The following is a 24,115-nucleotide window of genomic DNA, read 5'->3' as shown; positions in this document are numbered from 1 at the left end:
GTTGTGTGGAGCTGTGTGCAGAAATCCTTTGTATTTCTTTCTTTTCTGTGCCATGTAAAATCGGTTTTAAGTTTAAAACTAAGTGGCTTGATAATGAGATGCACATTTTTCTCCCAATTTCTGTTCTGTGATTATATATTCTTTTATGTTTTAAAGCATATTCCATGTTGTCTTTATTTTTGATTATTTATTATGTTCTTTTTAAAAGTGATTATACTTGTATGTTGATTTTCATTGATTTTTTTGTTTTGAGCATGACTTATGTTTTATTTTGTGTTTCTTTTAGGTTTTGTTTTGTTTCATAAGATCCCACTGGATGGGTAGCTGAAATAAAGAAAAAGACAGAGAAAGGGGCTGTGGTGCTTGTTGGTTGATGCTGCCTTGTAAGCTGGACTCTTGGGACGGGCATTGGCTTCTCCCAGGAGGTGCCGCTTAGTTGGGGTTTTCTGGCAGATGTGGGTGGTATTTGCAGGAGGTCCTGCATGAAGCCTGCGGCTGTTGTGAGCTGTGTTTGGGGCGCACTGCTGCTGCAGAGGCAGCTCGCAGGCAGCTAAGCAAATGCTCAAGAAAACATTTTAAATTCATGCTTCCCTCTTGTTCTTACAATTGCTCAAATACAAAATTGAAATGGGATTCCATTGGATTATGCTTCTCTTCTTAAAGGAGTGCTCCTTGACCATACTGGAAATGTATTGATTCTTATTGTTTCTGTTCATTAAAGGTGAACTGCAAAGTTACAAAAAAAAAAAAAAAAAATCTAAGTTTAGGGACAGATACAAGAACACACTAAACAACCTAATCTCTATGTAACACATAGTTAGCAATGTTTTCTGTTGATGTTTAATGAAGACTGAATTTAGAAAGTCTCTCTTTTCCATCTGAAACGCAGTGACTGAGAAAGTTAAGGGCATCACTGGGGGCACTTGGTGAGGCCATGGGGAGATTCTTTCCTTCCCTGGCAGTAAAGGTCCAGAGTCATGCAATCAATGCTAACGATTTTTCTAAAGTTTATTAGCCGTCAAAAAATAAAAGCAGCTCTGTGTTCGGGGGCTATAGATTTAGGTTAGGCGTAGTCAGTTTCAGAATAACTACAAGAGTGAAATAGACACATATGGTGCACATGTCCTTTTATTTGCCCCCTGCGATCCACCTGCTTTTTAGAAGTTTCCTAGTGAGAAGGCCGCAGTATCTCATGCTGTTCCCATGACAGAACTGCAGCTTTTCTACTCTGAAAAGGTCTGCGGGCAGAATGGCTGGCCTGCTGGGAGCAGGAGACCATATTCTAAGAAGGATAGTCCCCTACTACATACTACACTACTGCTGGTTTTCATGGGCAGGAAGGCTCTTCCTGACCCCAGCAGCATAGAGGTAATGAGTATGTGCTTTATCAGGCCCAGCCTCATTGGCGAGAGGGTAGCCTGGGAGCTACAGAATCCTGCATCCCTGCCTTAGTTCTGTCACAGACACCTGTTTCACTCACTCGGCCATCGCGGTGACCTTTGTATGCTTTGCTCAGCCTTTGCTAGGTTGGATCCCTGGCCTGCAGACAGGTTGGGCTGCCCTCGCCCCACCTCACCTCACCCCTTTCTTGTTAGGGGCACGGCAGAGCCAGGCCTGGAGCATTTCGCTTGAAAACAAGATCAGCCCTGGTGTTAAGGCATGCTCAGAGTGGCCACGGCTGGGTTGGAAACTTATTGACGTTTGAAAGAATTCTTTTTTGGGGGGAAATTGTTACTCAAGTTTTGCAGTTCAGCTTTAAGGATTTATAGATTTTTAACTAGTCCAACATGTTTGGAAACATTGTTTTGCATCCCGTGTAACCAAGGCATTAATCTTAATAAACCAGGATCCATTTAGGCACCACTTGATAGAAAAGGATTACCCATGATGAATATTTTATACTGTATCTTTTACATTAGCCACTAAATATGTTATTGCTTGATACAGACATTTCACAGGGTCCTATGGATTACAGCATTTACCTTGGCTTCTCCATACCCATGCCTCAGAGAGGGGCAGTTTCTCCCAAGCATACACAGGCTGCTTGTTCTCAAACGTTTTCTTTCCAAAGACACATTTGAGTGGGAGAGCAGCTGGCCCTTGGTGGGGGGTGGGGGGGGGGGTCCGGAATATTCTCTGAATTCCCATTTTCTTGCTCACTGCTAAATGACAGTTCCTGTCACTACTTAGATTTTGATCTCTCCCAGAGTTGTTGATTTACAAAGAGGCCAGCTAATTGCAGAAATCTTGAACCCTGAAAGAAAGAGGAAATTCATGCTGAGAGCCGAGCAGAGGCTGTCAGTACACCAAGCATTCTTAAATATCGGCCATTCGGTACAAGTTTTTTTGTGGTTTTTTTTTAAACCTTTTATATTTTATTCCATGGAACCAGAAAAAGGCAATGCATTGTTTAAGAACTATTTTATACATATCCCAGAGCCAAAAGGAAAAAAAAAAAAAGAATATTTGTACTCAACAGCTAGAAGACTTGCGGGGTAGATTTTTGTTTTAAAACGGAGAGAAGTGGACAGATAAGGCAATTTAATATATCAAAGAGCAGTTGACATCTCCTAGGGAACGATGAAAACAGCAGGCTATTAGAAAATTATTTCATATGGTTCTTGTGTTCCTTGCTTTTCATTTTTCTTTAATCCCCAAAGACCACAGTCAGTGACATATTTTCTCATTTCTATCCTCTAGACCACCCTCTTTCATCCTTTGCTTTTTTATGTCCCTTACAAACAATCTTTTTACAGCTTCCTAATGACATGTATCCTGTATTTTTTTTCAGCATTAGAAAAGGATAGGCAGCATTTTTGCTGAAATCAAGTCCATTGCCCCCCAACCAGGACCTGGCATTTCAGAGCCAGGCAGGTGCCCTTCGTCAAGGGCGTGTGCTCCGTGAGTGGACACGCACCCCTGCAGGCGGGCAGCCATCACCCAGCCTTGGCCAACTCCTGCCTCCCGGGAATGGGGCCCCAGTTTCCCAAATCTTCTGATTCTTTAAGAGAAACTTGAAACCTGGAATTTTTTTTTTATGTGAAATGTCCCTATTTTTAAAAAGTTGGCTCGGTTATTTTTAAAAACGTTATGTAGGCCAACAAAACATGTCTGTGGGTTGCCAGTTTGTTACTTTTGTCTTAAAGCAACATCATTGTTCTCTGTTTCCCTCTATCTTTCCTTCATAAACGCACTTCCTGGAATGGCCATGGAGAGCTTTCTTGCCATTGGGTTTGGCATCCTAGAGATCTGTGGCATGTCACTTACCTTTGGGGCACTCCTGTGACCTCCGCTAGCTGGGGCCTTGGCCTCTGTCCCTGCCTGGGACTCTCCGATGGCACTGTTTTCCCTCCATCCCTGAGTGGCCCCACCTCTGAGTGGCCAGAGACAACCTAGCAAGTCCTTTCTCCTGTTTTCTCCTGACGTGTCTGACTTTCACTAGTGTCCGTGTTGCCTGGCCTACTTGGGGTAGCCAGGTTCGATGGAAAAACACACAGCTTGTCCAAGGGTCTTCATTGTACCTATGTGGCCACTGGTAAATGGAAAACAGGCTTGCCACCTCAAGAGGTGTGGGTCAGGCCCTGTGTCTTGAATGGGGTACAACTGAGACCCTCTGAGGCAGCTGAGACAGAGTAAGGAACGCCTACTGACGTCCCCGGAGCCACCGGTTTGAGGCCAGAAAAGATACGTCTCCTGTCGGGAGAAAAGAATCCCCACATACTTTGGAGACAGTCAATTCCAGAGTTGTCACTTCTAGTCACCCAGCCCATTTCATTTTTGACCCATTGAGTGTCCTTCTCCTCTGTGCCCCCTACTTTTGGAAAGAACACAGAGCACAGAGGGTATTGGCCTCTGCCTCCAACTTTTCCAGCAGTCCTGAAGGTCCCCCAGAGCAGCTAGGGCTCTAGGCTCTCCTTCAAATGGAGCAGAGGCCGTGACAGTTGGGCAGCCTGAGGAGCAGACAGCTCCAGGACAACAAGACAGGAATTCAGCTCGCTGCCAGGTGCCGGAGCACACTGATGATGCGCTCCTGCTTCGTCTCTCCTCTATCTTTGCTCTTGATCTGCTTAAAATTCCCGACTTCTCTCTCTCTCTCTCTCTCTCTCTCTTTCTCTCTAGCCACCTAACCTGACTCCATGACAGACAGAGGGTTTGTTTCCATTTGCCTTTATGGTTGCTTTGCACATGCTTTTTGGTTGTTGTTCATCCAAAGTGGGGCCAAACAAGAATGGAGTGTGAACTACTGTCATGCACCGCGGAGCGGATGATGCACTCTTGCACTGTTCTCATACTTTCTGTCTAGAACTCCTCCCTGGCTTTCATCTAATTCCCCTCACACAGCAGTAGATGCTTGTTTCATCTTGCCTTGTCTAGACCAGATGCAGAGGGACAGCCACTGGGAGACGGGGCTCCATCCAGCCACGAAGGCTGTGCCCTTCCTGTCAAGCCAAGGTCAGTGGGGTCCCCTGGGGTCCTGCAGACTGGACTCCAAGGAAACTGGGACAGAGACCGCCATTTCATTAAGTGAATTCTGCTGTGTTCACACACCTGCAGTGCCCACAAGCAATGTCCGGTTTATTCAAGGGCACCTGGGAAGGTTAAGGACTCTCCCAGACAGGGCAAGAGTATAGTTTTCTGTGGGGTGCTGCCAGATGGAATTAAGTGAACAGAACTCCCAACCCAGAGAGTGACACGAAAACAGTTGTCACAGAAGGCAGCTTTCCACTCGGGTTAGTCCATTTCCTTGTTTCATCAGGGACAAGAGAACCTCCCGGCCATCTGATTCTGACGGTGAGCTCACTCTGGGTTTAATTCAGGCTAATATTGCAGTGGAGCCTTGGAATGGTCATTAGTGGACCACTCAAGGTAGGTTGCTATTGGTTGTATCCAAAACCTTAGTTTTCATGGAAAAGAAAATGTATGAGAGGCAAAGGAAGGAAGAGAGATTTTCTCCTTTATTTTTCTACTTATGAATGGAGCATAATCAAGTATAAAAGAGCAAGAGATTCTGTTCACAACGTGTAGGAATATCAAATCATCACGTTATATCCTTTAACTGTCTTACAAATTTATTTGCTAATTACACCTCAGTAAAGCTAGAAAGAAAGAAAAGGGAAAAAAAAAACTAGCAAAAGATTCCAGAGAAAGACAAATCCTTGGGTTTCATTCACTTCCTGTTCAAATCCATTTGCTGTAATCCATAGGCAGTCTGTGAATCATAAGCATGCCCTGTTTTTCCCCATAATGTTCCAAGGTTTTAAAGTCATTTTTTCATGTTTCCTGTAAATAATGGATAATCATTTTTATTTTATTTTTAAGTGCTGTTTTAACAATGTGGATAGATCATAAATGTACTTGCTGAATTCATTCATTTTTTAACAAGCCAATAAAGTTTTATAATTCATCTCCATGTGTCTTGCATTCTGTGTAGGGCCTTGTATACCTCCCCTCCTTTCCTCAAACACATACCGTCATCCCGTGTGGCATTGGTGGTGCTCAAGGTTAAAGGTGTCAGAGGGAAGAGTGTGAGAAATGTTACCAAGAGTTTTGGGGGAGTCCCAAACCCACTATAGATCCTGGAGTATATCTCTTCTCCCCCAAAAGGGACTTTTACAATTTCCATCAATGTGAAATACATTTATTGTTAACTGATTCTTGCATTGGATATGTTTTCATTGGCTATAAAGCAATCCTAGAAAACAAACAAAAGTTTAAGGGAATTAAAAAAAAAAACAACCAATAACCTACATTCTGTGGGAAAGTCCTTTGGTATTTTAAGAACTTGGAATGACCCAGGTCCTAGCAAAAGGGTACACTCAGTGCTCTGTCCCTCCATCCTAAGTGACTTTGTAGCCAAATAAACATGATGACTTGTGCTTTCATGGAAGAGAGAGAGACAGAGGAAGACAAGCAGCATAGAGATAGGATGCCATCAAACTATGACCATTATCATGGTGTCCACACTTCACAGTCTTCTTGTCTCCATCCCCTAGGCTTGTCTTTTTTCATTTTTTCCTTTTAGAATAGGATCTAAGAGCAATCTCAGATTCATTTGAGCCTGCTTTCATCTTCATGGAACCATGAAAGGATTTTGCACCAAATTGGAGCCTAAGGACTGGAAAAACCAATCCAAAGGGGCCTGCTGTCTCATCAACCCAAGTATACTGACCTCTTCTAAGAGTCTGGTTGGTTCTGCTGACTTATACTTTTTCTAAATGCCCTCCTAAACAGGTTTCTTTGGCCATTTGGAGGTTGTGTAATAATTTGAGGTGGTGGGTACTGAACCCAGACTGTGCAGGTTGGAATCCCAGTTATATTCACAAGTTACTGACCTTGGGAAAGATATTTCATGGCTCCCTTCCTCATGAGATGACAATAATATTAATGGCACCTACTGGGCTCTCATGAGAGTTTGATGAGACTGTGCATGTGGGGGGCACTTGGTGTTGCTAATAAAATACTTTGAAGTACTTGTGTATACACTCATGCTTGAGAATCCCTCAGTAAATGCCCCAGAATCACAGACTCATTTTTACATATTGGCCATATGGTGATTGTGTGGGTGCAAATCATGGAGTCCAGTGGAAGGGAACTTCCCTCTCTGGGTCATTTTAGATGTGGCCCAGGCTGTGAAACTGTCTCAGGAGTTATAATGATTCCCCTCTTAGGTCCCTCACTCTGCCCAGGCAGTTCTTGCACATTGATTCTTTTCAGATTTGATATTGATAAAATAAGAGGGTAGAGTTTGTTTGGACCTATATTACAAAAGTTCAGTGAGTTTGAATGATGCTCTATAGTTCGAGTATTCTGGAAGAAGAAGCATTGCAGGCCATATCCCGAATATGGTCTGCCTTCTTTTCTTCTCACTTTATTAATTACAAATTTTTGATTATTTGGAAGGGGTCTATATTATCTTTAGCTTTTAAATCATCCATCTGAAAATCTTTGGCTATGAATAAAAATAAACGAATTGGCTGAGAGAGTGTGTGAAAGAAAAGACTTGTTTCAAGTTCCCTCAAGCCTTAGAAACAAGTATTTGCAGGCAATGAGCTACAAATAACTAGATTATTCTTTTCTACTTCCTGAGGTAGTTTCTCATAATAGCTGTAGTAGGCAATGCATGATTGGCCTTGCTGGAGCTACTTCATGTTTGAAAGTGATACAATTTCATTTCTTTTAAAAATATTTTGTCATTTGGGCTTTTTTCTTCTTAAATCATTTTAAGTAAGTGGTACTGAAGTCTTACCAGCACCTAATTTAAGACACTTTTGCTGTTGTTACCACCTTTTCTAACACATTGTAAAGTGAGATTGACTACAATATCTAAGTGGTAGTACTAGTTAACGGGGATTGGTTTCTCACTGTATGCCCAGCACTGTGTTAAGTGCCTCATGGATTAATTCACAATCCTCTCAAAATTAGCTAATTCTAATATTGCTCCTATTTTAAAGTTTAGGAAAGAGGATCAGAGAGATTGAGAAACTTGGTCCAGGTGACCTAGCTAACTAGTGGTAACACCAGGATTTGAATTCTAGCAGGCTGGCTAGATAGCTGGAGATTAAAGCAGCTACCCTATACCAATGCTGAAGCAGGGCTGGGACTAGGGTGAGGCCAGTGAGGTATCTGGGGCATCCTCAGGGCCATGCCAGTGTCCAGTGATCACTCCTGCCAGCATGAGAGGTTGAGCAGAAATGATTATTGTAAAAAAAACAGAACTGTAAGGTCAACCTTCATCACCAGGGAGGCACCTGATGCCCCAGGAAGCCTTGGATTATTTAAATGTGCCATTAATGAAGCCCTTGCAGCTCTTGACTTACAAGTATGTGGCACAGTAGTGAATTGGCATATGCTTTCTAAACATTACTTTGTGAAACACAGAAGTTACATCAAGTATGGGTTCCTTGCTGATTAGCTAATGACAACCCAGCACATGTTTGCTTTGTCCATTGTAACTGAAGACAGATTTATTGGATCTGATTATTGTGAAGTGAATTTTCTCATGGCTCTCGAACCCAGGTCCTTCCAGCTTATTTGGAGCACTCTGATAAGTGACAGTGAGGGGTGGGGGTGGGAGTCAGAGAGTTGTCTGAGGACACACCCTGCCACCTCCCTGTAGAGCATCCAGACATTGGAACAAGGTGGTGGAGAAGGTTCGAGGAACTTCTTACCTCCAAAACCCAACAAGGCAGAGCAGCATCTGAGTAATGCAGTCACGTTTCCACTTGGATCCCCAAATATCCTGTCTGGCAGTCAGTGACCAAAAGAGACTGCCAAGGGCATGCGCTGGTCTCCCAGTCATTTGGTCAAGTCCCATGTCACACAGCATAAGCCCCTGGAGCTAAGCTAATGAACAGGAAATTCTCCTCCTATCTCCTTTTTAAATATTGATTAGGTTTCCCAAGAGGAAAAGAAAAGCCTCTTCTGTGTTTATTTGACACCTTTTCATTTCTTTTTAATAATTCTCATCATACGATGTTTAGCCTGGCTGAATCGCTAAATAAAAATGTAGGCCACAGCTTCTTGCTTAAAGGATTAGAATGCAGCTTCAGGTAAGTTCATGCAATTTTGATAAAGTCACTTGAGCCAGGGTGGGAAGTAGAGTCACCAGCACTGCTTTACCTTTCGGGAGATGTTCCTGGTTTTTATGTGACCTAATATACCATACACGAGGGTGCTTCAGGCTTTGCAAAGATGACTCCCTTAAAAGATATTCTCTCTGCACTTAGGCTCCTGGATTGGGGGGGAGGCCAATTACCTCTCTATCACCCTCCTTCACAAAACACTGTTGAATGTTCTACTCCTGGGGTGGTAGTGTGCTGGCTCCCAGGGTTTTTTGACCATCGAGGTGGGTGGCAGGTATCAGATGGAGGGGGGGGTGCGGTGGGGATATGTCTGTCCCTTCCCACCAAGGAGGTTTACCCTTGCCAAGGCTCACCCCTGCACATGCATGGTCTGGGCTGGGTTCCACCTTTTCTCCTCCTCTGTCTCTTTTCATGGAGGGGAAGGGCTTCCCAGTGCAGTTAGTCTCACTGTTTCTTCTTTGTTCCTTTAACCTGCCCATTCCTCTTGACAGCATCCCCACATCTCTTCATTTAAACCATTTGCGGTGGGTTCTTTTTCCTTGACACGACCTCAACTGAGACATATACTAAATTCCTCATTATCTTGTTTCATCTTACGTCAGGTCTATTCAAAACCTAGTAAATATTTATTGTGTCAATTATAGGTCAGGCCATGAGCCAGGCCCTGGGGGATACCACAATAAGAGGAGCAGATGCCATCTTTGGCCTCATGGGCTGTGGGCTGTGGTCTGATGGTAATATCTGTGACATTGATGCCCTGATGGTTCATACTTTATGCATAAGAAAACAAAGACTTAGAAAGTTAAGTAACTTGCCCAAAGTCACACAAATCAGATCCATCTGTCTATAAAATCCATGCTTCTGGCCCTGCTGCTCTGAGGCTTGTGCTTTTCCTTCGCCTCTTGGGGAACCCCATGGCCACAAATTCTGCGATGACCATCAGACCTCTGCTCTTCATTTTGGTGGCTCTGATTCTTCTTGACCTAGTATAAATGGGTGAAAAGTGTCTCCACCTTTGTTACCTATTTTCTCTTAAAAAAAAAAAAATCATTCTCTTCTTTTTCTCTAGTTCTGTTTCCCAGGCCAAACCACACACAGAAATCTGCTTTGACCTCTCTTTAATTTTCACACATTAAAAATTTAAAATCAGTTCAGTGGAGTGTTTGCATAGGAGAGAGATTGTGTGTGTGTGTGTGTGTGTGTGTGTGTGTGTGTGTGTAAGAGAGAGAGAGAGAGAGAAAAAGAGAGGAAAAGACAGAAAGGAGGGACATAATTCTTCTTCTCTGTCCCTCTGTCTCTCTCTCACACACACAGAAAATTGAATACTTAAAACCCTGTTTGATTAAATAGGAATTTAATCCCAGTACATACACCATCTGTACCATTATTGCCTTCCCGATGCGCACCGTGCTGCAATGTTCCCAACCAGCTCCTTTTAAAAACTTTCCATATTGTATTTTTTGCTTTTTGTTTTTACTTCCTTATAAATAGCAAGAAGTTTCGCTGAGAAGAAATGATTACAAATCCCAAAAGGCTGGTGTTCCGTTCTGAGCTCCAAGATGTAAGGATTGAGTGGATTTCAAACTTGGCAAAATTTCTGACTTGGCAAATGCTTCCATCCTTATTTATGACAGCTTGGAAACTTCCATTTTCTAGGGCTTATAAACGATGCTGCTGATTTTGTCTCTCTTTTCTATTTTGCTGTGAATTATGAAATAACCAGCCTGAAGGTTTCCTTTTAACATTAACCCTCTTTGTAGAGTATGAGTGTGAGTGTGTGTGTGAGACTGTATTCTTTCTTTTCTACGTTATGAGGCATGTTTTACATATCTCATGTAGGCAGTGTTCTTCCCCTTTCCTGCCTTTCCACAAAGTGACAATCAAAGATGTTGAGGTTTAGGGTGTTGAGAGTGATAGCCTCGTGGTCTCCATTGTGGTCACCAAGGGCTTCCTGCCCAGCCATCCTCTCATCCCCAAATGGCAATTTAACAGTTGGGATTCTGGAGCAGGACAGGTAACACAGACCTGTCTCTGAGAGTTTTTTTCCTACAGGTGTAAACAGGTTGTGTTTCAAGGAAGCTCCAGGCCCTTTTTTTTTAAATGGGAAATTGTCAAAATAGAAGAAGAAAGAAAAAGACAAGAAAACTTATCTCCACCTTCTTCTTCTTCCTCCCCCTCATCCTGCTTTTTCTTTCTCTTTTTCTCTTAATTCCTTACTTGGTTCCTTAAAGCCTGCTCATTTTAAGTTCTCTTTGTAAGTACTTTCTTCTTCGGATTCATGTAACCACACAGAAGTTGAGAGCCTCGATCATTGGGTAGAGTCGACAGATTTTGCCGAATATAGGCAGTCGGAATTTTCAAATGCGGAACGCGTCCTCTGAGAAGCAGATGCCAAGATGGGGCTGAAGCTGCCAGGATTCTAATCAGGAGAAACTCTTGTGTGCGAGAAAATGGGGAAGGAGCTGGGGAAGGCAGTGAGAGCACCAAGCTGCAGGGCAAGTACACCTCCTGTGGGTGAGAGGGAGGCAGGCAGCCCAGGTCAAGCCCTCTGGACTCCATCGCCCCTGTGGAAGGATGCGCAAGGCCGCTGGGGAGGCATGGAGCCACGCCAGCCATCAGAGGAGCTTCTTGGCTCCCAGGAGGGGGCTGCCTTGGTATTTTCTGCCACATCCAGGCATTGGTGCTGGCGTAGCCCACGGGGAGCATGGACCATGTGCAAGCGCGGAGATGGATTTCAGAACACGGATGGGTCTCAGGGTGTAGTGGGGTGCTTGGTCACTTATGCTACCTGAAGGTGAAGGTCTGCAAACTGCCTTGGACGATAGGTGCTATCCTGTCTGATCTCCACCTAACCGATGGACTTGGTGGCTGTTGCTGGCCACCTCCCTGCAAAGCACACTGACCCACCTGACAGTGACCTGGGACGCTCCAGGGAACCTCTGCTCCCCTAAATGACTTACTACCAGTTACATCAGTTTAAAGGGTTTCAACTATAATCAACTGGTTAAAAAAAAAAAAAGTAAGAAATACACAGACAGGGCAGGTCAACGTTTTGAACTGTTTGGAAAGTCGTTTTTTTTTTTTTTTTTTTTTTTTTGGAAAGTCGTTTTTGAGCTGTTAGCCACCCTTTTATTTATGGCAACATGAAACAGCATCTGCAGCTAAGACCTGTTTTTGTTTTGCTTGCCTGCATGCTAAAACCACAAGTAATTTTATTTCATTTCCTTGGGTGTTCCCCATCAAATTTCCTGTCATGGCAGCTCTCATCATTGGTTCACCTTCTTTCAGGAAAGTGGTGTTCATGGCAGCATCCATCCATCCCTTGCCAGGTCAGAGTACAGGGCTGGCAGTGGAACCAAGCCACATGTCTGCTTACACGGTTTTCAGGCCTGCTCTCCTGCAGTAAAATTGTTTTCAAGAAAAATGATGCCTTGTTCAGATTCAACAGATTTTACTGAGTGCTTTGCATGTGCTTCACCATAGGTTGGCAGCTCCCGTGGCCTCAGAGACCAGCTAGGCCATGGACTGGTGGGCAGGTGGGCTGGTGGGCACTGGCTCATGCACTGGCAGGGCTGACACAGTTCTGTTGCTGTGTCAGAACACAGGCTCAGGGTGGCCACGTCTGATTGTCCAAGACAGGGGAGATCTGGATTTTATGTAAGATTTCCCAGTTTTTTGATGTTGGCAAGGCCCTTCACATTTTTTGAAGTCTCTGTGAGCCAAACTAAACATGTCTTTTGCCAAACTTTGCCTTTTGTGACCTTTTTGCTGGATATTCTGCTCATCGCTTTTAAGCTATGGGTTCCTCCACGGCAGCCTTGAGCAGATACTGGTCTGTGGCCAGGCTTCTTGGAAGCAGACACAGATGAGGATTCATGGAGCCGGGATTTATTAAGGGCAAGCTCCAGAACACACTGGGGAGAGACTGGAAGAGGCAGGACTGGCAAGCGTGCTAAGTAGGAAGATGATTTCAGGCGTAGCCTCCAGGCAGGGGAACTCTGGAGGATAAGTTGCCCCCTAGAAACCTGGGAATTGGGTTTTCATATTCTTGCATCCACCAGTGAGTCATTGGATGAGGGTCAAAGCCAGCAGAAGTGGGCCCCAATAGCTCAAGGACAGTCCTCCAGGAAGGAGACATGGGTGCTGATGGTTTTAGGGGCAGCAGCAGACCCCACAGAGCCCAGCACAGCCTACCTCTGGAGGTGTACTTATCCAAGTCCACAGGTAATAAGAACCACATGTCAAGGCAGAATTTGAATCCTGATCTTCTGACTCCAGTCAAGTCCACTGCTTACTGACACACTTCCCAGGTGCTGCTTGATGAGATCAGTGGGCAGAATTCAGATTACTTTAGACCCTGACTGGTTGTGTGTTGGCCCTGGGCTCCTCACTCGTCTTTCCTCTAGGACTGCTTGGCTCCCCAGAGAAGGGCGGGTGGGCGGAGAGGAGCTAGGAAGGAGATCTGGAACCAGGAACATTCTAGACAGTTCTGCCTGGGCTCCCGAAGCCTGTGGCCACTCCCTGCTCTCAGTTCTCTTCTCTTCACTAAGTTTGCTGGCTGTGCATCTGAGATGCGGGCAGAGTTTGGGGTGCTCTGTGCCATAATGCTGAGTTCTAGGCCCATGACTCATGGCTGTCCTGATGCTGGCGAGGTGGATTTCTCTGGGAAATAGGCCAGTGGCTTATACATCACCCTGGACTTAAACCTAGAGAGCACAATTTCCTTTGGAGGGTTTAAACTATTCATGTGTTGAATTTAAATACCTTCTCAACTCCAGACCCCCTGAGGGAAACCCATGAGGTAGAGACAAGATGCAAAAGGTACAGCACCATCTGCTGATGGATATCCCCAGAGTCTGAGGGTCCCAGAGAGGAGAAAAATCTTTTTTTTTTTTTAACTGAATCCACCACATCTGCCCCCACAGCCCTTGTCCTGTGTCCTGTGTCCTGTGCCATGGCTCATACTTGTCTGTCCTTCCAAATCTCTGGGCTAGCCAGGACACTTCCTTGTCTTTACCTCTGAATACTGTCCTGAAGTCAAGCTACATCTTTCTCCCTGCTACCTTCCAAACCTGCCTGCTGTTTTCCAGGCCAACCCATTCTGCCTTCCTGTAGAGTCTCTGGATTCCAGAGGGGCACACTGGTTTCACTCTTCTCACCATCCTCGCCGGCTTTGTGAGTTCAAAATTTTGCTCCCAATATATAGACCTGAAATAGTCAGTCCTGGACTCACGTAGCCAAGTAGATCAAGTCCATGTCCTCAAAATGGGGTTTCAAACTCCAGAAAGTCTTCCTCCAGCCCATCTTTTCTCCTTCCCATCCACCACTACCTCTGTGCTTCCCCAGGCCACTGGCTGCACCTAGTTTGACCCTCTTCCTCCCACCACCTGGAACATTCATGTGTTAGAGTCCTGTCACCTACTGATTGGGTGACCTTGGACTTGGCATTCTATTCTTCAAGTCCCAGATTCCTCCTCAGGGAAATGAGGGTGGTAGATATCTACTTTTCAGGGTGACTGGGAGAATTTAATGGGCAAAGTATGGCAAGTTGGCAGGACAGCTTGTGACGTGTTGTAGGTGCTCAATAAACAATAGCATTATGAAGATTGTCATTACTGTAGTCCCTTTCCAAAGCCCAACTGCCTCCCCTCTAGAAGCTTCCCTAGAATGGTGCACGTGGAAGTGACACCATCCTTCCTATATTCCCATAATAGTATTGGGCTGTGTTTGATCATCTAGTGAGGTGAGCCTGGGTCCCCTGTTGCTGCAGTAAATTAAATTGCCCAAAAAAACTAAGGCCATATACCATTCCTGTTTGAGGACTCCTGTGATTTTAAAGAAGGAAATGAAATATATATAGTTCTTAAGTGAGTTTACTTTTATTGCAATGTGATCATGTTCCTGGACAAAGCTCAGGCCTCAAGCTTGATCAGAAATAGAGGGACTCATGTTAGGATCCTGAATGCAGCCTAGTCCTCCCTGTGAACAGTACAGGCTAAGTTTTCTGGGGGCTTCAGTATGTCAACCTGGAATACTTTGATGTATTAGTGTCCCAAGGGCTGCTGTAACAAAATACAACAAATTTGGTGGCTTAAGACAACAGAAATTCATCTTTTCACAGTGTGGAGGCCAGAGTCAGAAATTGAAGTGTTGGCAGGAAAGTATGAGGGAAAACATGTTCCAGGCCTGTCTTAGCTCTCAGTGGCTGCTGGCACTTCTTGGCATTGCTGGGCTTGTAGACAAGCCACTCCAGTCTCTGCCTGTCTTCACAGAGCCTTCTTTCCATGCTTCTGTTTCTCACCTCCTCTTAGAAGAATAATTATCATTGGATTTAGGGCCCACCCTACGTCTGGGATGTTCTCACCGTGAGATCCTTATTTACTTCTGCAAAGACTCTTTTGTTCCAAATAAGATCCCCTTCACTGGTTCCAGGGGATATAACTGGAAATCTCTTTTTTTTTGGAGGCCACTACTGAATCCACCACACTTGAGAATAGAGTTTATTTGAGAGGTGGGTGGCATAACTTCTCACACACAGGATGTAGGTGCCAAACCACCCAGCCCTTTTGGCCCATGCTGTGGATCTGGTTCTTAACCTCTCTAAGACTCAGTTTCCCTTTCTATAGAATAGGGATAATAACTTAGAACACACAGGTTGCGAGGATTAGTTAAGAATGTAGACATCTGCATAGAGTAGATTCATGATGGTGTTACTATCAATAGTGATTCCCACTGCTCATTCAGTCATTTAATAAAAACTTGAATCTCTGGCCATCAAGGTAAAAGAGATATACCACACAGCTCTCGGTCATACCAGCACTGAGGAAAGGTTCAATGTTTGTTGAATGAATAAACAAGTAATCTGAAGCCATCACACGTACTTGCTTTGTTCAAGCTCTGGAAGAGGCTTTGGCAAGGACTTTGATACAGCCTTCTGCCTGCAGGATGAATGGTGATGCCAGACCTTTCAAGGAAGATCATTTTTTGGACTATTCTCTAATGTCCTCAGAGTATTACTGCATTGTCATTTTGCTTTGGTGGCCCGTGTATGTGGCCATTAAAGTGGGTTTTATGGGGGAGTCCACATCAAAGGCAATGTGGTGTCTCACCTAAAGGAAAGCTTATAGCACAGAGTGAGGTGGAAAATTCAGATGCCTTTAGGGTCCAAGCAGGCAATAAATAGTCTGGGTAGGGGAGTCCCTTAGAGAGTATGTCCCTATTTAAAGAGAGTAACTGCACTTCATTCATTAATTCAGCCAGGTAATCAATTCAGGATTCATTCATTCCACTCAGAAGGTGTTGAGCAGGCTCATCGTGCCCTGTGCTGTTCTTGGTGCTGAGGACACGGGGTTAAACAAGCCAAACCCCTTGTCCTCCAGGAGGGAACCTCTTCTTCTCTGGGAACCCAGCTCCAGTTGCCCCGTGGGAATCCAGGCCTATCACTGGGTCAGCATTTTAAAGAGAAGAAGCCAGAATTTTATGTGCAATCTCCTGCTTCTTAAATGTTGGCAAATACTGTACATTTTTAAAAGAACACCAGACAGGCCAGACAGAATTTATCTCTTGACTTAGGTTAGCCTACAGGCTGCTCATTTTGTTTCTTTTTTTTTTTTTTTTTGAAGATTTATTAATTTATTCATAAGAGACACTGAGAGGGAGGCAGAGACACAAGCAGAGGGAGAAGCAGGCTCCCTGCAGAGAGCCCGATGTGGGACTTGATCCCAGGACCCCGAGATCACAACCTGAGCAGAGGGCAGATGCTCAACTACTGAGTGAGCCGCCCAGGTGTCCCCAGGCTGCTCATTTGTGACCCTTGGAGTAGAATATCTTGATATTTACCTTAAGAAGCATCTTTCCAGGGTCTGATTTTAAGCTAATTCTCATTTTTCCTGCCCTCATGGAAGTTGCTAATGGTTACTGCATGTTGTTTACTTCTTCCCGGATGGAAAGATACTTTGGTTCTTCATCCTTGTATTTTTCAGGTGAGCTGGCCTCCGTCTATCAGCTTTTTTTTCTTCTTCTTCTTTTTAATTCCATCTCCAGATCTTTGATTACTCTTGTACTCTCTCAGGCTTCTGGAAAGGCTCTGAGCATGTCATCTGGCCCACAACCCTTCTCCTGGGGGTCCGAATCTAGCCCAAACTCTTAACCAAGCTGCTCCTGGGTTAGTCTTGTTTTCAAACCTCCTTTTCTACTTGGCCATCCAATTTTCCCAGCCTTGCACTGACTCCCAATCTCAGGTGTGATAGTAATTTCTCTCAGAGGGACATGGGCTTAATAGATTTTTTTAATTAACATTTTGTAAAATTGGAGCTGTCATGCTTTATGGCAGACTGATACAAATGTCTATAATTACATTTTTGCCACTAAATCTTGGGAATAGTCTAGAAATGTTTGTTTTAACCCCTTCCTAAAAACGTTCTGATTTATAGGCAGGCCTCTTTATGCATACCTCTAATGGGGCCCGGTTGTCATGACAACCCAGAACATCATTTGTCAAAAAGCTATAACTTCATTCTATGTTGAAGCTAAAAATTTATCTTTTAGGATTTATTTTTATGACAGGGAAATTTTTGTATTTCCATATATCTGCTTCTTCCCCTAATTCCACTTGCAGTTAGGGAGATTCAGACTTCAGGTGAATATTTTCTAGAGAATAAGACAAATATCTTACCACCCTACCCTTCCAAATGAATTCTCCCATCCACTTCAAAGAGAACTCAAATGCACTCATTAGTACCCTCCCCAAAGTAGAATTCTCCCCCTTGTGTCCTCTACCTCAATATGATTTTTATCTCTTTAAAAACACGAAATACATTTTTTTTAAATAAGATGACATTTTTTGGCTAATGAAGTTCAAAAAAAGAAGAGAAAGAACATGTCTGTCAGTCTCTTCTACATGCTAGAGAAGAGTGAGATATTTAGTTATTATATTTGCTTGTGTGATGTGTGATCAGATTTGAGACTGCAAACTCAGGGCCAGGAAGATATATCAGTGTCATGGGCTCCTGGGGACATCACATACTAACCCCCCCTCCAGAAGAAAGGGGGGCTTACTTCTTTCCTTCTCTTGACACAATATGGACCATTCTGCAGGATTGTCTTTTTCATTTTTTATTTTTTTAAAGAGAAGCCAGAGATCAGTATTTTTATATGAAATTTCCTAATTTTTAAAATGCTGGCAGATCATGTATGTTTTTTTTTCATTTTTCTCTCTCTTTAAAAGAAGATATATTCGTTTATTTGAGAAAGAGAGAGAGCGAGAGCACAAATGGGAGGGGCAGAGGGAGAGGGGGAGAATCCTCAAGTAGACTCCCTGCTGAGCTCAGCGGCTGATGAGGGGCTCCATCTCACCACCCTGAGATCATGATCCAAGCTGAAAACAAGAGTCGCTCAACTGAATGTGCCACCCAGGGGACCCTAGTTTTTTTTTTCTTTTTAAACAATGTAAATAGGCAAAGCACATCTGAGGGCAAGTTCACGCCACAGACAGGATTTCTGCCCCAGAATGGCTTTGTTTCCCATAAATCAAACAATTTGTAAACGAGTTTTGTTTTCAGGTCCTTCATGGGATCTGACTTGTTAAAACATTCCTTCTGTTGGCCTCACTAGAGGTGATGTTCACCCCTTTGCATGTTGGGTTGCTCTTGGGCTCTGGACCTGGTATAAGAGGAAGCTGTGATGGTAGCTACGTCTCAAAGACCCGCATACACATCTATCTTCCAAGATAGATGGTGGGAGCCATCAGATACCTTCTGGGATTGTTCACGGATTTATGAATCTCTGTTTTTGCCTTTGATGGATGGGATAGTTTAATCCTAGTCACTAGGACATGTATTTGTCTTTTGTACTCAGAATTCCTGAATGGTCACCTGTCTGTCCACAACAGATAGCAAGAAATTTTTTTTCTCACTGCATTTTAGAGTGTTTTGTTTCTCATCTATCAGAGGGGAAGACACTAGGAATTCTTGGAAATATGTCATCAAAACATCTGGGGGTAGGGCTGCTTTAAGGTTGTTACTGCTCCAGAATAGGAGTGCTTTAGGGAACACTCATCCTACTGTAGACACTCATCACCAAGCCCTCGTGCAGTTAGATTTAAGACATTATGGGCTTCAGAGGCTCCTAGCTGGCTCAATCGGTTAAGTGTCTGCCTTTAGCTCAGGTCAGGATCTCAGGGTCCTAGGATTGAGCCCTGCATCAGGCTCTCTGCTCAATGGAGTGCCTGCTTCTCCCCCTCTCTCTGCCTGCCACTCTGCCTCCTTGTGTGTTTTCTCTCTCTCTCTCTCTCTGTCAAATAAATAAATAAAATCTTTAAAAAACAAACAAACATTACGGGCTTCATGTAAAATTATGCCGAACGTGGAAACTCAGAGTGACTGGCAACAGCTGCTAGTTAAGAGATGCTTTGTGCCCTTCAGACCCCATTGTAATTTGGTCTTTTCTCGCTTTTTCCAGCTCTCCTCTGCTGCCTTCCACACCCACTGGGCTCAAGGCTCACCCAGAGTCCCTGCCCATCTCATTACCTTCATGCTCTTGTGTAGCATCCTATACCTGGAAGGTTAGACACCATCTCATCTCATTTATATCCAGGCAGGGCTTTATGGGGTCCTTATGGGTGTTTACACTTTAGAGATGTTGGTTAGACATGTGGCAGATACAATCCCCAAATAAGTAGCTCTGAGAAGCTGGCACCAGATAGGGGCTCCTTGTTACATTCCTTCCTCCCTATCATGCTTTCTTGAGGAGCCTCAGGGGTTTTGGGGTTGTTTTATTTTTTTCATCCTTCTTTGAGCTGTTCTTAGCCAACAAGAGAGAAAGAATGTGCTATAATTAAGGTAGAGTCTCCCGCAAATATGCGCATACTCTGTTTAATCTTTAAAGCTTTTCTCAGTATTAAAAGATAAAGTTTTTAAACAGTTATCCAGTGGTAATGAACCAATTCTGGTGCCCTTACTCTGTGTTTGCTTCTTTTCTGGAGAGATTTAACAAATTATACTAGTAACGTGTTTTAACAAATAAAGTACAAAGAAAGAAGTAAAAATTTCCTGTAATGCTGCCAACCCAGAAATATTTTACCTTTCTCCCAATACCTTTCTATGTGTATAATTGTTACATAGTTGAGATAATAGTGCATATAAATATTTTTATTTCCTGTTATAGGTACTAAACAGAATTGATCAAGATTTCTTTACAGAGTTAACATTTCTCATAAAATTAATCTTTTCATGGCATTGTAATATACCATTCTGTGAATAAACCATAATGTATTTAATCATCTCCTAGTATTGGACATTAAAAAAAATTCCAATTTCATTATTGAAAATAACAGCATAATTGGCATCTTTGTCCATCTGTCTTTTTGTTCCTCTTACCACTAATTTCAGACATGACTTTTCTCATGAGGTGTTTTCTTGGGTTTTTTAAAAGATTTTATTTATTCATGAGAGACACACAGAGAGAGGCAAAGACACAGGTAGAGGGAGAAGCAGGAGCCCTGCAGAGAGCCCCATGTGGGACTTGATCCCAAGACCCCAGGATCACACCCTGAGCTGAAGGCACATGCGCAACCACTGAGCCCTCTCATGAGGTTTTTAATATTTTTAAGAGCTTCATACGACATGGCCAGTTTACTTTCTGAAATATTGGCTAATTTGCAGTTATACCAGAAATGTTTAAGAACGCCCATCTCTCAGTACCCTTGTTAACATGGAGTTTTGTTAATTTTTCCCCCTAATCTTGGCTTTAGTATTTATATTATGTTTTTTATATATATCAACCTGTGGTTGAGTGTGTGTGTGTGTGTGTGTGTGTGTGTGTGTTCACTGCCAGTAAGGAAGAACAATGTGTCCAGTCTCTGAGGGCTGTGGTATGTCGGAGGTTCCCCAAGAGAGGCACTTTCCATGTACCAGGCAGGACTTTAAGTGCTTTGGATATGCCAACTCCCGTAACCTTCTTAACACTCCTAGGAGGTAGGAGAGTAGTAGCAGATATGAATAATAGTAGATATAGTTATCACTCCCAGTTTTCAAGATGGAAGGTGAGGCCCAAGGAGATTTGCTGAGTTTCCTGAGGGCATAGAACTAAGAATTGTCACATCAGTTAGGGCCTTCTGTCTCCAGAGACTACACTCTTAACCATTCCTGGAGAGCTTCCTGCTACCAAAAGGGAGACAAGCCCTCAGGACCTAGGCCAGGCAATAGATATGAGACAATGTGTGGTCAACACAGTTGCTCACAGGACAGAAGTAAACCTCACAGATTCTCACAGTTGTCTTTTTTTTTTTTTTTCATGAATGAGAGAGTAGGTGCAGGTTACAGACTCAAAGTAACATAAACTTCCGAGAAAGCAAGATATTTTAGCTCAACCATGAAAGTCTTTCGTAGTCTCAGAAAATAGAATTTGTACATCATTCTTCCAAGATTGAAATCGATCCCAAAAGATTCAGAAATTGCATTTGTTGCTATGTCCAGCAAACAATTGTTTTTAGAAATGCAGAGTTGTTCACATTTTTCTGTCATGCTGATCTTCAGAATATGAATTCAGTGACCTTGACACTCCTGCATTCTCTTGTTACCTCTGTTGTGCTCCCTGTAACTTAAAACAGTGGGTTTCATCGGTTCTTGGTTATAGGCTTCAGATGCTGTATTATGGATCCCAATTTAATTCAGTACATACGCTTTGGGCATCTACCCAATGATGCTGGGCATTTCAAAGGGATACGGAGACATGAGACATACCTTCAAGGGGGTTGTAATCTCACAGGGAATTTTAAGTTTACAAAACAAATACAACAAGCTAGAAGAAGATAGACCCCATTAAAGAGTTTGTTTAATGAAGCATGGGGTTATAGTGATTTTTGCTTTGTGGAGATCAAGAGAAGGACTCATGGGGAAGCTGGCATTTCTGCCAGTCCTGGAAGGATGGGTAAAATGTGTAAATGATGAAGGTGAGAGGCAGCCTGGGTGGACATGCCAGGAAGGCGGAGAAACAGAAGCAACCAAGGCCCACTGTGTCCTGTGATGAGCTACTGTTATAGAGTTAGAAATATCATGTTATTATCCTAGCTCCCACTTCATTGAAGGATGCAGGGAATTGGCGCCAGTCCTTGGTTTTCTTTTTGGACCATAAGGTAATAATTAGTAACTGTTCCAGCCCCAGAATGAGGTGTATGCAGACCCCTCACCTCTCCGCTCAGCCCCGCGAAGGCACAGCTGGGTGTAGGAGGACTCCAGTGGCAGCTAAACTGCTTGTCTCCAGTGGTGGTATGCATTAGAACCAGCGTGTTCAAGTGCCTGCTCTTGCCCTGGGCCTCAAAAGTGGTGGCATTGGTTGGGGGTGGGACAGGGATTTGCATGCTTAAAAAGCTCTCCACATTTTTTTTCCTTAAAGATTTTATTTATTTATTCATGAGAGACACAGAGAGAGAGGCAGAGACATAGGCAGAGAGAGAAGCAGGCTCCCCGCGGGGAGCCCAGTGTGGGACTCCATCCCAGGACCTTGGGATCACACCCTGAGCCAAAGGCAGACGCTCAACCACTGAGCCACCCAGAAGCCCTGCACATTAAAGTTCAGAGCCACTGTTCTGACTCCTGGGACCCACACTAGGCTCAGTAAATATGAGTATCTGGGGATGTAGTGCTGGGAACCAGGTGTTTCTAATGTGTAGCCAGGTCGGAGAATGACTGGGATCAGATAACCTCAGGAATTCAGTGCTTCACATTAAAAAAGAAAGAAAAAAGAGATGATCATGCCTGCAGACATTAAAGTGAACATCCAACCCATTTCTTACCCGTGGATTTTGGGGATATATATGCATTTGGGGCTCTAACAGTGACTTCCCCTGATAAACCAAATTAGGTAACCCACTGAGTTTTTAGTGCAATTGTTCTCACCTGGGGAACTGTTAAAGCTCCACCTCCCTGGCCTGCCTCCCAGACCAATTAAGTAAAGCTGTCTGCGGGGCAGGACCTTGCCTTGATGTTTTCAAACCTCCCCCATGCCCCAGGGGATCCCAGTGCACAGGGAGGGCCTAGAACACTCAGGTGAGGATGTGCATACAGGCATCTCCACAGCTTGGTTCCTTTGAGTTTCCCTTCCACTCAGGTGCCTTGCTGCATTGCCATGGCCACTCCTGTCTGTGATGTTATACTGTCACCTCCCCATAATGCTAGCTTGGTTGGCAGAAGTTGACATTTTCTTATAGAACTTGAAAAAACATGGAAGGGGAACCTATCAAGAACCCATCAAGAATAATGTTGCGAGGGCACCTGGGTGACTCAGTTGGTTAAACATCTAACTCTTGATTTTGGCTCAGGTCATGATCTGAGAACACTGAGATCAAGCTTTTCATCCGGCTCCATGCTCAACAGGAAGCCTGCTTAAGGGTTTCTCTCCCTCTGCCCTTCCCCCCACTCATGCTCTTCCGCTGCTCTCTCTCTCTCAAAAATTAATTAATTAATTAATTAATTAATGTTAAAAAAAAAGAGCAGTGTTGCCAGATTTAGTAAGTAAATACAAGATTCCCAGTGAAGTCTGAATTTCAGATAAACACCAAATAAACATCTAAATTTTTTAGGTATAATTATGTCCCATGCAATATTTGAGAAATGCTTACATAAAATATTATTTCTTGTTTATCTGAAATTCAAATTTCACTGGACATCCTGTATTTATCCTACTTATAAAGGAAGGAAGTAATCATCAAGTCCAAATAAATTTAAAGTGTCAGGTTTCTGGTTCTACAGTGACAGCCAATCTCCAGTCTTGCAGGTCCTGTGGACTCCAGAGTCCACCTCCCAGGATAATCATTCCCAAGCCCCAGAGGATTAGTAGTTCTTCACTGGGCCTCTGTTTACAAGGAGGAAACAACTTTATATCCAACCACATAAAGTTAACTCCAATATCATCTTTTCCCTTGATTACGAGGTCAATATTTAGCCTTGAGCATCTAGGAACCCTTTGGATTGTCCTACTCACTTTCCATTTCTGATTTGAGGGAAGTGTTTCATGTGGAGCCAATATAACAATTAGCCTCATCTTTCCTAGCTCATGTTATTAGCTCTGCCCACCTGCTGACCCTTCTAGGACTCCAAGAGCCCATTAAGTACAGGGAACAAGAAGAATAACCATAAGATTCCATATACACTGTTACTTGTACTCATGGCCAGCTTCATGGGAGTGGACCAGTGCCATCACACAGACCCTTTGTAGAAGGGCTTCATGCTCAGTTTAATGCTCTGCTGTCAACACTTTGAAATATTTGATTTATGAAAAGGGGCCTGCATTTCCTTTAGCACTGGCCACTGCAAATTATGTAACTGGTCGAGCTCATACAAAAGCACATACAAAAAATATAACAACAGCAGCCTTCTTGCTCAGACAGTAGTTTATATTTCCTGTAGAGGGTGTGGCCTTAGCCTTCTCTCCTGGGTAGGTGGCATTACTCTGGCAGAGAAAACCTAGAACAATGGCTTATGCATTCCTCTCTACTCTTCCAGGAGTGCTTGTCTTCAGAAAGAGTTCTGCAACTC

General features: G+C 43.6%; 1 protein-coding gene across 7 annotated transcripts in view; it reads left to right on the top strand.

Moving 5' to 3' along the window:
- The window catches only part of NTRK2 (neurotrophic receptor tyrosine kinase 2), a 332,403-nt gene that overhangs the window by 129,875 nt on the left and 178,413 nt on the right, over positions 1 to 24,115 (top strand). The window contains exon 15 of one of the 7 annotated variants that reach the window (XM_041744004.1): positions 287 to 5,404. The exons of the other annotated variants lie outside the window; for them this stretch is intronic. Coding sequence (XP_041599938.1) covers positions 287 to 324 — 38 coding nt within the window. The 3' untranslated portion in view covers positions 325 to 5,404. Of the gene's footprint in view, positions 1 to 286; positions 5,405 to 24,115 lie in introns of those variants that run through there. 7 annotated transcript variants of the gene reach the window in all.

Source organism: Vulpes lagopus, chromosome 2 (assembly GCF_018345385.1).
Source record: "Vulpes lagopus strain Blue_001 chromosome 2, ASM1834538v1, whole genome shotgun sequence".
In the NCBI taxonomy this organism is placed as follows: Eukaryota; Metazoa; Chordata; class Mammalia; order Carnivora; family Canidae; genus Vulpes; species Vulpes lagopus.
This window is presented reverse-complemented; position numbering and strand designations above follow the sequence as displayed.